Here is a 14,871-nt window from a genome sequence, read left to right as displayed (position 1 = left end):
GAGGCAGCATTATCCCTAGATGATTGGCAGCTGAACTCTAACCTCACTCAGACGTGAGCAAGCTTTATTCATTCGCTTGAATAAACGAAGCAGTATGAAAATGCTCCCTGACATCCTTTGGAAGGAGGGATAATCGCCCTGCAATTCTCGGGAGACGTGAGGCAATAACGGCTCAGACAGAAGACGATAAAACAACAAATTCGGCAATTTACATATCTTGTATTTAACTTGGTCGTCTGCAAAAATATACAGTCTAACATGACTGCGCGATGTATACATTCAACTGAAAGATGATCTGAAGCCAATGATGTTTAATGTTGGGAGATACGCCATCACAAGGCCCGCAAAAAGAAATCTGGATGAGTTGGATTCACTACAAAGTGTACTTGTTCACAGGTGAGCATCAAGTGGACTGTGGTGGCTGTTTTAAACCTGTTTCGGTTTACTATAATTTTTCCATGCTATGCTACGTGTGAGGGAAAGATTTGGGGTGAAAATCATTTTACTAGTTAATCTTGGAAACATTGTTGGGTTATAATCAATATCGGAAAATGGCTGATTAATGAATTTTAATGGACTTGAACTTGCTCTGAATTTATTTTCGACAAAAATAATAAAGATTGAAACTTGATGGTAAACTTTTATAACCCATTAAAATCCTCAACGCATGATTTAATGAATTTCATGTGACTGGCAGCTTGTAAATGGGTCACGTTCCACTGTAATCCGAAATATATTACCCCTCTCCCAAAGTATGTCTATAATAGGATTAAATCTGTTTATTGCTTTAATACTGATATTATAATATACTACATTTGGAGCAATCATACGATGAAAGTAGAGTTCGCGGAATGAGTATGCCTGCTTTCTTTAAATAACAGGTCGTATTGCACTGTTTGGTGATCTTTTACTGCTGACGCAACTCCAGACTTAACGACCTTCAAATGTTTTAAAACTTGCATATGATTAAAGCCGAGGGTGGAATGACAAAATATATAGCATCATAAAACTACGTTAATGATCCAGGTGCGGACAAAGACAATAATTTGAAATTCCCAAATCGGCTGCATTAAGCTCACTCAAATTCTCAATAACACAACACAGCTTAAGAGGCAATATGAAAATCGGTATAACGGCTAACAAAATGATACAAATTATAACGTTACGGTCCCCAGGAAGAAAAGGGTTGTGTATCGGTACAAATACCGCATTTTGATTTGAGAAAAGTAGATGTCGTTCTCGGCATGCGTCATCTATTAAATTACATTTGGATATTTTGACTTCGATGGGCTGAACGACTTAACCTTCTTACGTATCAAAATAAGATAATTAAGAATTTATTTCCTGCACATAAGATAATTAAGAATTTGGTCTGAGAATTTCGGGGAAAAAAAACGTACGTCCTATTCTTTCCACTCATTGCTGTGCCTTAGAATCAGCATGAAGAAATATTTTGGCCCTCAAAAATTAGAATAAAGAAAACAAAGACTTCAATTTTTCCAAATTTTCACCAATAAATATAAAGGCAAGAGGTTACTTGTGACAAACTGAGTTACTTTTAATTAACAAATTTTAAGCATTTAAAACATGGCTTTACAATGTAGAAATAAGGAACTGCAGATGCACGAAAGGACGCAAAGTGCTAGGTTAACTCAACGGGTCATGCTGCCCAACCCACTGCCCAGCCCATTCCAGCACTTTATAACCTTCCAATGTTGCCGGGCACTGGGGAAAATATTGATGTAAAATATAGCTTGTAAGAGTAAATAAACATCAACTTAACATTAGGAGTTGTGAACTTTTCGTTTAGAATAATTTGCAACAGGAAATTTGCTTTTCTTATTAGTGAATTTGGATATTTTAAAAGTTAATCGTCTGAAATTCATAAGTTAATGAATCTTTGAGGTTGTACATTTTGGTGCTCGACCAATAATTCTCATTAAACAATGTGTTCAATTTAATTCTGATTTCCTTTTGGAATTCCAGGGCCAATGTTTGCGGGGCTGGGGGAGGTTATTTAAATTTAAGCTTGGCTCTTTCAGTGACTTTTATAGCGGGACCACATTTGGGCTCCAGTCTACAAGATGCCAGCCTTGCCATTCCAAGATATATAGTAACGTGCGCACTACAACCTTTTTCTGCATTCAGGAAACAGTGCATTATCAAATAAGTGCTTTTTGGATTAAATGAGATGTCACTTACCTGAGTAGATGCAAAATGGATGCTACTAAAGAATTTCCAGAATGGAATTAAATGTCCTGCCCCACATTTCTCTCAGAAAAAAAATAACATTAATAAATTAACTGGTTCTTTATCTTGTCCACTGTTTATGGGAACATTTGATATACATTCTCATTGCTTCTTGTCTCCGTGATAATAGAGACTGGACTTCAAAATAATTTCACTTTGAAATTTTCTAAAGATTGTAAGTTTATTTTCAATGTATTATTCATGGCATTCAACAATCTTCATTTTTGTCCATAAAAGCCAATAATGTATTAATGTATTTTGTGTTTTATGACTGTTGCCAGATCAATTTCCCTCCTGGGATAAATAAAGTTCTATCATATTGTATAAATAAGATTTTAAATTGCTGCATTCATCTGACATTGTTTGAAGTATAATCTTGCATTGTGGGAATAATGTAGCTTTGGAGTCTGAAGGATGTTGTCATATGTTTCTGCTGTGGAGTTATGGGCATTTTTAAATAGGTTGAGTGATGAGGGTTAAGTTGAGGGAGAGAGGGTTTGAGAATTTGCAGGCTGGATGAGGTATTTGCTTTCTCCATCTTTGACTAATCCATTCTCCTCTTTGAGTCTTGCTTCTTGTTTGTTAGAAATCATATGCCAGCAGGTGAGTGAGTGAAAGAAATTTGAAAGGTAATTTACCTGAAATGTTAACTCTCTTTCTCTCATCATGGGTGCTACCTGATGTTTTGGATATCTGTAGCATTTTCTACTTTATAACAGATTTCCAGCTTCTGTTGCATTTGCTTTTGAATAAAAGTTGATTTTAGTTGGCAAAAGGAGACATGAATGCCTTTGCAAAAATTCTTAGCAGCCACATTGCTACGGATATGTAACTTTAACGATTGTTGAACCAGGAGACATTTATTCGAGTGGTCCTGTTGTCTCTTGGATAGGGCAAGGTGGCTCTCACTGTCATTAAACCATGCTGATCCTCTCTTTAGATTGGGAATTATTTGTTCACTTCAGAACGTTTAAGTGTACACGTGCACTCAGCAGCAACCACCAATAGGCAAGTTACCTTTTAAAATGACAATCCTATAATTTTTACCATTTATATTTTAAAACATAAGACTTGGAAAAGACCAATATACATTTTGTTCTTCATGATCTAACAATCTTGCTATTGTTGCAACAAAAATAATTAGTGTGTACTAATCCAAGGATATCAATATTGTAGGACTAAAATCTGGCAAAGATTGCTTTTCTCAGAAAGTGTCGCACAAAAGCCCTGACAAACATCAACTGACAGAAGCCACAGGACGTCTACAGCAACGTCTTAGCACTATGATGACTCATTTGGCAAGAATGACTTGGAGATCTAAAATCTAACTAATTACAAATATACAATATATGTGTTTTTGGATTTGAAATTCCTCTATGATACAAGTGAAAAGAAATAGAATCCTGAAGGCCAAACTCGAAACAACCTTGTGATCTACGCAGGAGTTCATGAATAGCAAGAGTGGAGCAACGGGCTAGTAAACAATGCCATGTAGCATTTCTGCAGAGAAAGAATGGTTGACGTTTCGGTCGAGAACCTTCTTCAGTCAACCTTCGTCACCCGTTGCTTCTCTCCAGAGATGCTGCCTGTCCCGCTGAGTTACTCCAGCTTTTTGTGTCTATCTTCGGTTTAAACCAGCATCTGCAGTTCCTTCCTGCACAAACTATGCTATGTGTTGACTCTTCAGTACTGAACCATTCACACGCAAACACCCACGCGAATGCTATCTGAAAATGTTCCGTGATTCATTGCGACCGTTTTGATTGTGAATAACTTTAAATTGATTTTTTTGTACAGTACTCAAGCCCAATATTTATGCAAAATAAAATGCGATCCAAAGATTACAGTTAAAAAATAATTATTATCTATTTAAATGCCTAACAATTCAGTACACGTTTTAATGTGGTTTCTATAAAAAAGATGTCCATGTGTAACAGAAGGCTGTCGTGTTCATGAGTATCAATGGGTCGATAATGTCAGTGAAAGGGCCTTTCATTGTAGTAGCTTCCCTCGTCACCATGGTAACCGCGCATTGGCCAATGGAAGTGGGCGGACGCGGACCATGTGATGGACCGGCCCCCGGATGCAAAGAAGATGGCGCAGGATGGCGGTTGATCCGACGCGCGTTTCGTGAGATTACAAAAAAAACAAAAAGTACTTGCACAAGATGAAGCGGTGCCTCCGGCTCTCCTGACGGCGATGAGTGAAGGCGCGGCGGGCTTCCAGGAGCGGAGTTATGAGACTCCCTACACCGTGGATGAAGGGAGTTGTGAGAGTGAGACGGCGTCAACGTCTTCGGCCGCGCGCGCCGATGCCGGCTCGTGCTCGTCGGGGTAAGTGCGCGCGGTCCGGGCTCCAACCCAGGCGCTGCCTTGCAGCAGCTCGGAGCAGCCTTGCAGCAGCTTGGAACAGCTACATCCCACAATCATTGAAGGGTCTCGACCCGAAACGTCACCCATTCCTTCTCTCCAGAGCTGCTGCCTGTCCCGCTGAGTTACTCCAGCATTTTTTGTCCCACAATCATTACTTGTGGTAATGAGTTCTTCTGCCTTCAGATGTCTCTATTGATGGTGTCCATCTAAAAGACGGTACTTTGGGTTTAAAATGTTAATAGGGCCCTTGCACGGCAGGCGAGGTCTCGACCCCTGACCCGTAATGTTGCCACGCAACGCCTTCTGGAGGACAAGCGACAAGCACTTACTATGGCTGCCAGTAGCCGTTGAATTGTCGCAGTTTTTTTCCAGAATTCTGCCAGAGATTGCCACAAAACTTGCAACACCTCAGTCCCAACAAAAAATCTTTATGAATGGCATCACATAATTACAGTGCTTAACCACATCAGGCTGCTTAACTGTTGTTTCCCTGCGTGTCATAAATGTGCCTTGACTTGTGTCTGTGGGTAATACCAGTGCATGAAGTGAAGCCTCTCTGGCCACGGATGGCAGATCGGTTCTCCACTCATTGCGATACACTGGTTGACATTGCAGTTTGGAAGCCGCTTCCCCTTGAGGCGATGCTGTGGAGGACACGTTAGATACAAAATGCTGGAGTAACTCGGCGGTACAGGCGGCGTCTCTGGAGGGAGTGAATGGGTGACGTTTCGGGTCCAGATCCATCCCGACCCGAGGCGTCACCCATTCCTTCTCTCCAGAGATGCTGCCTGTCCCGCTGAGTTACTCCAGCATTTTGTGTGTATCTTCAGTTTACACCAGCATTTGCATTTCCTCCCTACGCATTGTGGAGGACAATGTGTTCTAAGCTACCAATTCCAGGAAAAAATCAAAGATGGCAAGACCCCAGAGGAAAGAGGTCAGTCAGCCTCTGGACCTGACCGTCTTGCTCCAGGACACGCCGTGTAATTATGGTGTTGATGGGTTGTGGACATTAAGTGGGGCATCCATCCAGAGTCATAGCACGTTTTGGCTGGACTCCTTCTGGCGTCTCAGCCCAGAGTCGCTGTAGTGTATCCAGCTCTGGAAGGGCATTGGAAGCCCAGAGGGAGTATAAACCTGAGGTATTTTGAACAGGAGCCAAAATGTTTCACGTCTTGTACTGCAGAGATAGTCGTTTGTTTTTGTGTGGAAGTTAAGCTCTTTGCTCTCTCGTGTCTCCGTTTCCACTGGCGCCATTTCCAATGTGACGACCGTGGTGCCGATAAAGTACTAGATAAATCATCGTTATGAGAAACGCAGTGTAAACCTGACACCTGGTGACCCACGGCACACTATAGAGCTGGTGTGTGGTGGGGAGGATGGAAGCGAGGAGGAGCTCTAATGAACTCTGAAGACTTGCTGTACAGTAGGTATTCAGCATTTCAGATGCCTGACCCGCTGAGTTACTCCAGCTTTTTGTGTCTCATCTTCGGTTGAAGCCAGCGTCTGCAGTTCCTCCCTACACAAGCATTCAGCGTTGTCAGTGTGGCACCGCTGGACTGATACACAGCCGGCTTGTAACGCGCAGTCATCTCATTCATCCTTCTCTGCAATCAATTCCCGAGCACAGCCTGTTGCTAACTCGGTGCATTCTCCTCCTCTCTCGTCGGATGTGTTGGACAAAATGTGTAGGAAAGAAGTGCAGATGCTGGTTTAAATTGAAGGTCGATAAAATGCTGGAGTAACTCAATGTGTTACGACTGTATGCCAGAGGCTTGCTTGTCCTCCAGAATGGTTGAGTGACACTGTGACAGTGACACGCCCTTTTACTTTATGACTTGCCATGCAAGGGTTTTGTTTTTGCAGCCTCTTATGTGCTGCTCGTGTCTGAGACTTGTCAAAAGTGTACGTTGCAACCCACAGCTTACACACGCAAATGCTAAATAGTCTTCTCATTTGACTGTGGGAGAACACCTACGGGGAGAATGTGTAAACTCCACACAGACAGTATCCAAGGTCAGAATCGAGCCTGGGTTTCTGGCACAGGGAGGCAGCCGCTTTACCACCTACCCTACTGTGTCGCACAGGTGGTAAAGTTGGATTTTATATGTGGATGAGATTTGGAGTAATACAAAGACAGTGAGCTCAGAGGCCATGATGTGGAGATGGTGATTATAATCACTGTGGATAAAAAGTAATTTGATTCAGGCAGAGAGAAGACAGCAACAAACATATGAGGAACTATTTTCAGGTACTTGGGTGGGCAATAAAAAAAAAAAGATCTTTAATCAAGAAATCAAAATAAGATATTTAAAGGAAAAAATACCACGGGGTCTCATAAGGCTTGGTTTGGCGTTGATTCGCCTCATCGCCATAATCGTTATGTAGGCCAAATGATGTAATTTAGCATATTGGATGCTTCATTAAGGGGTTGGGAGGGATATGGCATTAACCCTCAACAAGGGAACATAGTTGGATCTGATTGAGATTGGCCAGTTAATAGTCTATCTTCTGTTATGGAGTTGATGAGATCAAGAAACTAAGGGAGATGTCTGAGATGGTCCAAGTGAATTTCAGTGCAGGTTTTATTTGGTATCAACAACTGTGGATTTCTTAATAATGTATATGTTGACAGTTCAACATAGACTCGGCTTCTTGGGTATCTTACATTATTTCTCAGAATTTGCTATGACTTCAAATTTTATATTAATTTACATCTTAACAGGATTTATTAGTCCCACACCATTTAACTGTTTTTTATTCTTCCAACCAAAGTGCACAATCTCTCATTTCCCTCATTTTTTTAATTTTTGAACCATCTTTGCACATGCTCATTTAACCTGCTTATTCATTTGTTGACTTCCTATAGCCTGCATTCAATCTGTTTTCTTACAATATTTGGTTTGTCAGCACAAATGACTGCAATATACATGATGCCTTTATTTAAATCATTAATATTAACTATAGAGACAGCCTAAGTTCCAGCAAAGATCCTTTTATGGTCTCACCAGATATAACTTTACAATGAGCTATTTATGTCTGTTTCCTGACTAATGTGTGTTATTGCCCGCAATACCATGGATTTCCATCATTATGTCATTTATGGCACTTTTTTCAAATTCTTTTGAAAATCAAATGCATTGCATTCTTTGGTTCCCTTTTGTAAGCCCTCACTATTTCCCTTAAATACATAGATACATAGAAAATAGGTGCAGGAGTAGGCCATTTTGGCCTTTCAAGCCAGCACACAGCCATTCAATGTGATCATGGCTGATTGTCCACAATCAGTTCCTGCCTTCTCCCCATACCACATGATTCTGCTTGCCCTAAGAACTCTATCATACTCCCTTTTGAATGTATCCAGTGAATCGGCCACTGCCTTCTGAGGCAGAGAATTCCACAAATTCACAACTCTCTGTGTGAAAATGTTTTTTCTCATCTCAGTTCTAAATGGCCTAGCCCTTATTCCTAACCTGTGGCCCCTGGTTCTGGACTCCCCCAACATCGGGAACATGTTTCATGCATCTAGCGTGTCCAATCCCTTATTAATTTTATATGTTTCTATAAGATCCCCTCTCATCCTTCTAAATTCCAGTGAATACAAGCCCAGTCGTTCCATTCTTTCATCTTATGACAGCCCCGCCATCCCGGGAATTAACCTTGTGAACCTACGCTGCACTCCCTCAATAGCAGGAATGTCCTTCCTCAAATTCGGAGACCAAAACTGCACACAGTACTCCAGGTGTGGTCTCATTAGGGCCCTGTACAACTGCAAAAGGACTTCTTTGCTCCTATATTCAAATCCTCTTGTTATGAAGACCAACATGCCATTAGCTTTCTTCACTGCCTGCTGTACCTGCATGCTTACTTTCAGTGACTGATGTTCAAGGACACCCAGGTTCCGTTGTACGTCCCCTTTTCCTAACCTGACACCATTCAGATAATCTGCCTTCTTGTTCTTGCCACCAAAACAGGAAATATTTTAACACTGTTTCTCTTCCCATATTTCCAGCATTTTCTGTTCATATTTTTTAAAGTATCCTACCAGCATATTAAGTAGCCTGTCATGGAGGAAATGCTGGTCTATTATTACCCAAACTGGCCTTTATTTTCTCTCTTGCCCTTCTTTCTTAGCAGCAGTGTTTCATTCATAGTTTTCCAACCTGCTGAACCTATGAAATGGTAGCAGGAATGCCAGTTGGCATCTTAAGCCCCCCCCCCCCCCCATTCAGTAAGATTATGCTGATCTGGTCTTGGCACTGCTTTCCCACTCTTGCTTCTTGACTATTTAATCGTTTCTCAATTTCTGCCTTGAACATAATGACTGCCTCCACAGCTCTCTCCGGGATAGAGGATTACAAAGATTGATGAGCATCTGAAAGCAGAAATTCCTCACATCATCTGAAATGCCCAACCCTTGTTTTGTAAAACGTCCAGCTAATCCCATCTACCCACATAAGGGGGGGAAAAAACAATCCCTCAACATTCATTAGGTCAATCCCTCTCAGAATTGTGTATGTTTTAGTAAGGTTACTATATTCTTCTAAATTTCATTGAGTGTAGGTCATCCTGCTCAACCTTTATGTTACCTTCTTTGTCACAATCTTATAAACCTTCCTTGCTCATGCCAAATTAAAAGCAAAATACCATTGTGACAAAAAGAGAAAGGGAATTTACAGATAGGATCACCAAGATTATTCAAAAAGCCAGATGTGCAGAGAGCTGTGATGAATATTTTTAGCTTGAACCAGCCATTCTCTGCACAATATATCATTAACATATCAAAATGTAAACCCAATCATTTTCTATTAATTTTGTTTCTGATCTCTATTACCTAGTTTTTTTCTGTGCTGCCAACTGATTAGGCTTTGCATGCACCTGCTAACAGTGGAAATGTATTGCAGTAATAAACCTCTAATTGATATCCGCATATGTGCCTACTTAGATAACTGCAGGGAGCATTCCTAAAGAGACAGCCATAATTCAATTAAGTATGATTTTCTTCTAGACACTAAACAACATGGCTATGTTCCAAACTACAGATCTGAGAACAGCATCATGGAGATCAGGATTAGATTACTCAGAACTGCCTGGCAAATTGTGAACATGGAGCATTACCTAGTGAGGTAATTTTTGTGAGGATTTGAAAATTGATGTCTATGACATCAGTTGATGCTGGCAAGGTTGAAAATAAGTAATATCAGTAAATGTTACATTTAATCAAGTTTGCTTTATCTATAAAAACAAATGTAAAGATCTTTGTGCTCTTTGCTCCTTGTGACAAAATAGTAAATTATTTAAACATATTTTGCATGTGCACACAAAAAATCATCTATATATTTCCATTGCATGGTGGGAGTCTTGAATAAGTTGATATCCTCTACTTTGTATATAGAATTAACCCGCTATTGGTTTATCTTTCCTCTCTCTCTGCTTTGATACATAGATAATAGGTGCAGGTGTAGGCCATTCAGCCCATTGAGCCAGCACCGCCATTCAATGTGATCATGGCTGATCATCCACAATCAGTACCCCATTCCTGCCTTCTCCCCATACCCCTTGATTCTGCTAGCCCAAAGAGCTCTATCTAACTCTCTTTTGAATGCATCCAGTGAATCGGGCTCCACTGCGTTCAGAGGCAGACAATTCCACAAATTCACAACTCGCTATGTGAAAAAGTATTTCCTCATCTCAGTTCTAAATGGCCTAGCCCTTATTCTTAAACTGTGGCCCCCTGATTCTGGACTCCCCCAACATCTGGAACATGTTTCCTGCATCTAGCGTGTCCAATCCCTTAATAATTTTACATGTTTCTATAAGATCCCCTCTCATTCTTCCAGTGAATACAAGCCCAGTCACTCCATTCTTTCATCATATGACAGTCCTGCCATCCCGGGAATTAACCTTGTGAACCTACGCTGCACTCCATCAATAGCAAGAATATCCTTCTTCAAATTTGGAGACCAAAACTGCACACAATTCTCCAGGTGTGGTCTCACCAGGGCCCTGTACAACTGCAGAAGGACCTCTTTGCTCCAAAACTCAACTCCTCTCGTTATGAAGGCCAACATGCCATTAGCTTTCTTCATTGCCTGCTGTACCTGTATGCTTACTTTCAGTGACTGATGTACTAGGACACCCAGGTCTCGTTGTACTCCCCTTTTCCTAACCTGACACCATTCAGATAATAATCTGCCTTCCCGTTCTTGTCTCAAAAGTGAATAACCTCACATTTATCCACATTATATTGCATCTGCCATGCATCTGCCCACTCACTCAACCTGTCCAAGTCACTCTGCATCTTCGTAGCATCCTCTTCACAGTTCACACTGCCACCCAGCTTTATGTCATCTGCAAACTTGCTAATCTTACTTTTAATTCCGTCATCTAAATCATTATTGTATATTGGAGGCAACTCTGTGCCTATTAGTCACTTTCACTAATTATAGTTAGATGCTTCCACCAGTAGTTTAGTGAGACCAATGTCAAGCAACTATATATTTTGTGTTGGTACACTTGTTAATTGCTGCAGACCAAATCTGACAGCTTTGTCTTTCGGAACATTGCCAGTTTGGTCAGTAGCAGATCCACAAGGCACTCTTGATGATAGACACAGAATTCAAACATCTAGTTTATTAACATAGACCTTTGTTACTTTTAGTGCATCTTCGACTTTTCACTCAAACAAAGAAGAGTAATGATTCATCATCAAAGGTAGAATGGTACATGGTAATCAGAAGAAGCTTTCATTGTCCGCTTAATTTTCTACTATGAAACTTAATGGTGTCTGTAGTCATTTTTGAGGACTCTAAGGGATACTGCATAGTACTGTACTGCACTCTCTTTGGGACAATGGGACAAGACTTATCAGGATTGTCATGGAGTCATTTTGAATGTGGTTATATATTATGATTCTGTGGGTATGATTGTGTAAAGCTGTTGCTCAGCTAGTTTGTGGGTAGACTCTCCCAATTAAGACACCAGATCGTAGATGTTCATGAGGAGGATTTTGCAAAGCCAACTGGGCTAATATTTGTGTATAGTTATTTTCCAGGGCAATTTATGAATTCATTATGGCCTATTAAAGAGGTTTTGGAGTCGGGTGTCAGAAGTCTCGTGCAGTTTCACCCAGGCCAAATTGGTTAAGGCTGGCAGATTTCTTCCCCTGAAGAATAATGGTGGATCAGATGGAGTTTAATGGCAATCGGATAGCTTAGGGGGTCTTCATTAATAATTAGTTTATCTTTAATTTCAGATTAGCAACTGAATTTATGCAGCTGTAATGATGATATTTAAACTTGGAGTCATAAATTGATACAGTGCAGAAACAGGACCTTCGGCCCAACTTGCCCACATCGCCCAACATGTCCCAGCTACGCTAGTTCCACCTGCCTGCGTTTGACAATAGACAATAGGTGCACGAGTAGGCCATTCGGCCCTTCGGCCCTTGGTCAATATCCCTTCAAACCTGTCCTATCCATGTACCTGTCTAACTGTTTCTTAAATGTTGGGATAGTCCCAGCCTCAACTACCTCCTCTGGCAGCTTGTTCCATACACCCACCACCCTTTGTGAAGATCGAACCTGGATCTTTGAATTATTAATCGTGGTCTCTTTATTGTCAAGTAATTTAATGACTGTTCTTTATTTTTGAATGATATGAATTAGGCAAAGTTTGCAAATTGTTGCACAATTGCAAAGGTAAATAGATGGCTTGATTTTTGCACAGAAACTCCAGCAGTTCTGCACGCAGTTCTCACCATTTCCGATAAGTGTTACCAAGATGAGGATTACTACATGTCCACAACTGGGCACAGAATCCCTTAATTTATCGGCAGCAATTTGCCTTCATGTTCCTGAATGGGCTCTGACGTTGGACTTCTCGTACAGTTCAGTAACAGAACTTGAAGTTGAGGTAGGGACCCGGTATTTAGTCTGGGGAATACCTCTGCACACGTTTTGTCTGCTTAGATGGCACAGAAGCAGTATCCCCATTAATTTGAATGGAAAAGATCAGATACAAGAAAGCAAAGTAAGTTTTATAGTTCATTTGTACTTTTAATTTATTTAAATATTTTAATCATATATGTTTTAGATTTGAAAACAAACAATACTTTGCATATTTTTCCATTTGTTTTGGAATATTTCTCAACATATCAAAATTATGAAGTAGGTGGCAATAGTGAAAGTATTTTAATGTCTAGAGGCTACAGATATTGGTCGCTAATAAGGAATTTCAGAGGTGTGAAACATGGTCAGAATAGGGGGCTTCCTGCCAAATGAGGGGGTTGTGCCAGTTTTCATCGGAGAACTTTATTAAATGTAGGAGAAATGAATAGGAGGATAAAAATGAAGGAGAATAGGAAGATATGTTGAAGGTCCACACAAAATGCTGGAGTAACTCAGTGGGACAGGCAGCATCTCTGGAGAGAAGGAATGGGTGACGTTTCGGATCGAGACCCTTCAGACTGATGTTAGGGGAGTGAGCGGAACAGAGATAGAATGTAGTCGGAGACAGAAAGACTAGTGGGAGATTTGGGAAGGGGAGGGAATAGAGAGAGGGAAAGCTAGGGCTATTTGAAGTTAATTATTGGAAGTTATTGGAAGATATGTTGATCAGGCATATTAAGTAGCACAAGGAAGGATATAAACTATAATATTGTTGTAAACGGGTAATCTTTTTCTTTGTTGTAAAACTGTAGAGTAGGAATTTGTTTACTTTATGTACTTTTACTATTTCTATAATGGATTTGAATTTGCAATCTTTTGTAGCATACAATTGAGTTATTTAGTTTTATTTTGGGTTTCATGATCTTTGGACATTCATTTTAGGAAGAAAATAAATGTTATTTCAATATAGTTAGCACCTTTTTTGGTGTAATTAAAATTCACACAGGATCTAATTCTAGTGAGTCGAAATGTACTTCAGACATCGTCCCCATTTTGCTGGAAAATAACTGCAGATGCTGGTACAAATCGAAGGTATCACAAAATGCTGGAGTAACTCAGCAGGTCAGGCAGCATCTAGGAGAGAGGGAATGGGTGACGTTTCGGGTCGAGACCCTTCTTCAGTGATTCAGTCTCCATTTTGCTAGCATTTTGACAATGGTTTGGATTGTATCTTTGTTCTTGCGATTATTGATAAACTTGGGGCAAATAGATTATTTAATTTATCTGGGTGAGACAATAGTAAATCTACATCTACTAAAAACATACAATGCTTCTTTAGTTATTCATTTAAAAGTTAAAATGTCATTAGTATTTAAATAATCTGCAGGATAAACCAAGAATAATAAAATGATTAAACATCATGTTGTGTTAAAAATCTATATTTTCATGTAAAAATAATATGCATTCAGTTACTATACAACAGAACTTATTTTTGTTACTAGCAACCATGTGCTTTGGCAGCATAATGGCTTGTGGCACTCAGTAGAACTGTGTTTCAGGATATTACTGACCTACTGAAAAAGAAACAGTGATGCAGTTACTTGGAATCTAGACCCCTAAAATTTAAATGTATTGATTGCTAAATAAAGGATCAGTATTTTATCTTGCCTCGTAGAGTGTAGCTGTCAGAGACTTTGCAATTTGTTCTACATCAAAGTTATTACTTGTATAATCCGGAGAAGGAAAATCCTTTGCTGATTCTGAGGGGTAACTTTTTCACACAAAGGGTGGGTGTATGGAACAAGCTGCCAGAGGGGGTAGTTGAGGCTGGGACTATCCCAACATTTTAAAAACAGTTAGACAGGTACATGGATGGATAGGACAGGTTTGGAAGGATATGGACGAAACGAGGGCAGGTGGGACTAGCGTAGCTGGGACATGTTGGCCAGTGTGGGCAAGTTGGGCCGAAGGGCCTGTTTCCACACTGTATCACTCTATGACTCTATGAATGATCTTTTTGGAAGGTGATAGCTAAGCAGAATTTGTTTTAGTGAATATGTATAATGTCTCCAAAAGTTAGCAACACAAGTTGCCTACTTTAAACTTCATTCAAATTCATTTAGTATGGATGCCAAACCCACTCCCAACATGTCCACACATTTTAAATGGTTTTCAGAAAAGAAACCTTTAATAATTCCTTTAGCATGTCTGGCAATTAATATTTTTGGATGTATCAGTTATGATTATAGTTGCATTACTTTTTCAGTATGTCAACATTTGAGAAGAAAGAACAACAAAAAGTTGAAGTATAGCTAGATATTTTAAACATCAGTTTCTTTATTTCTGCAGTCTTTGCAACT

At 40.1% G+C, this 14,871-nt stretch overlaps 1 protein-coding gene across 4 annotated transcripts in view; it reads left to right on the top strand.

Annotated features, from left to right (window-relative positions):
• The window catches only part of intu (inturned planar cell polarity protein), a 62,558-nt gene continuing 47,687 nt past the window's right edge, over positions 1 to 14,871 (top strand). For 3 of the 4 annotated variants that reach the window (XM_078405371.1, XM_078405362.1, XM_078405342.1), the window contains exon 1: positions 4,337 to 4,583. In XM_078405371.1, the coding sequence (XP_078261497.1) occupies positions 4,450 to 4,583 (134 nt within the window). In that variant the 5' untranslated portion in view covers positions 4,337 to 4,449. Of the gene's footprint in view, positions 397 to 4,336; positions 4,584 to 14,871 lie in introns of those variants that run through there. The other variant, XM_078405352.1, reaches the window with a different exon arrangement.

Source organism: Rhinoraja longicauda, chromosome 1 (assembly GCF_053455715.1).
Source record: "Rhinoraja longicauda isolate Sanriku21f chromosome 1, sRhiLon1.1, whole genome shotgun sequence".
NCBI lineage: Eukaryota > Metazoa > Chordata > Chondrichthyes > Rajiformes > Arhynchobatidae > Rhinoraja > Rhinoraja longicauda.
The sequence above is the reverse complement of the archived record's forward strand: the minus strand, read 5'-3'. Positions and strand labels throughout refer to the sequence as shown.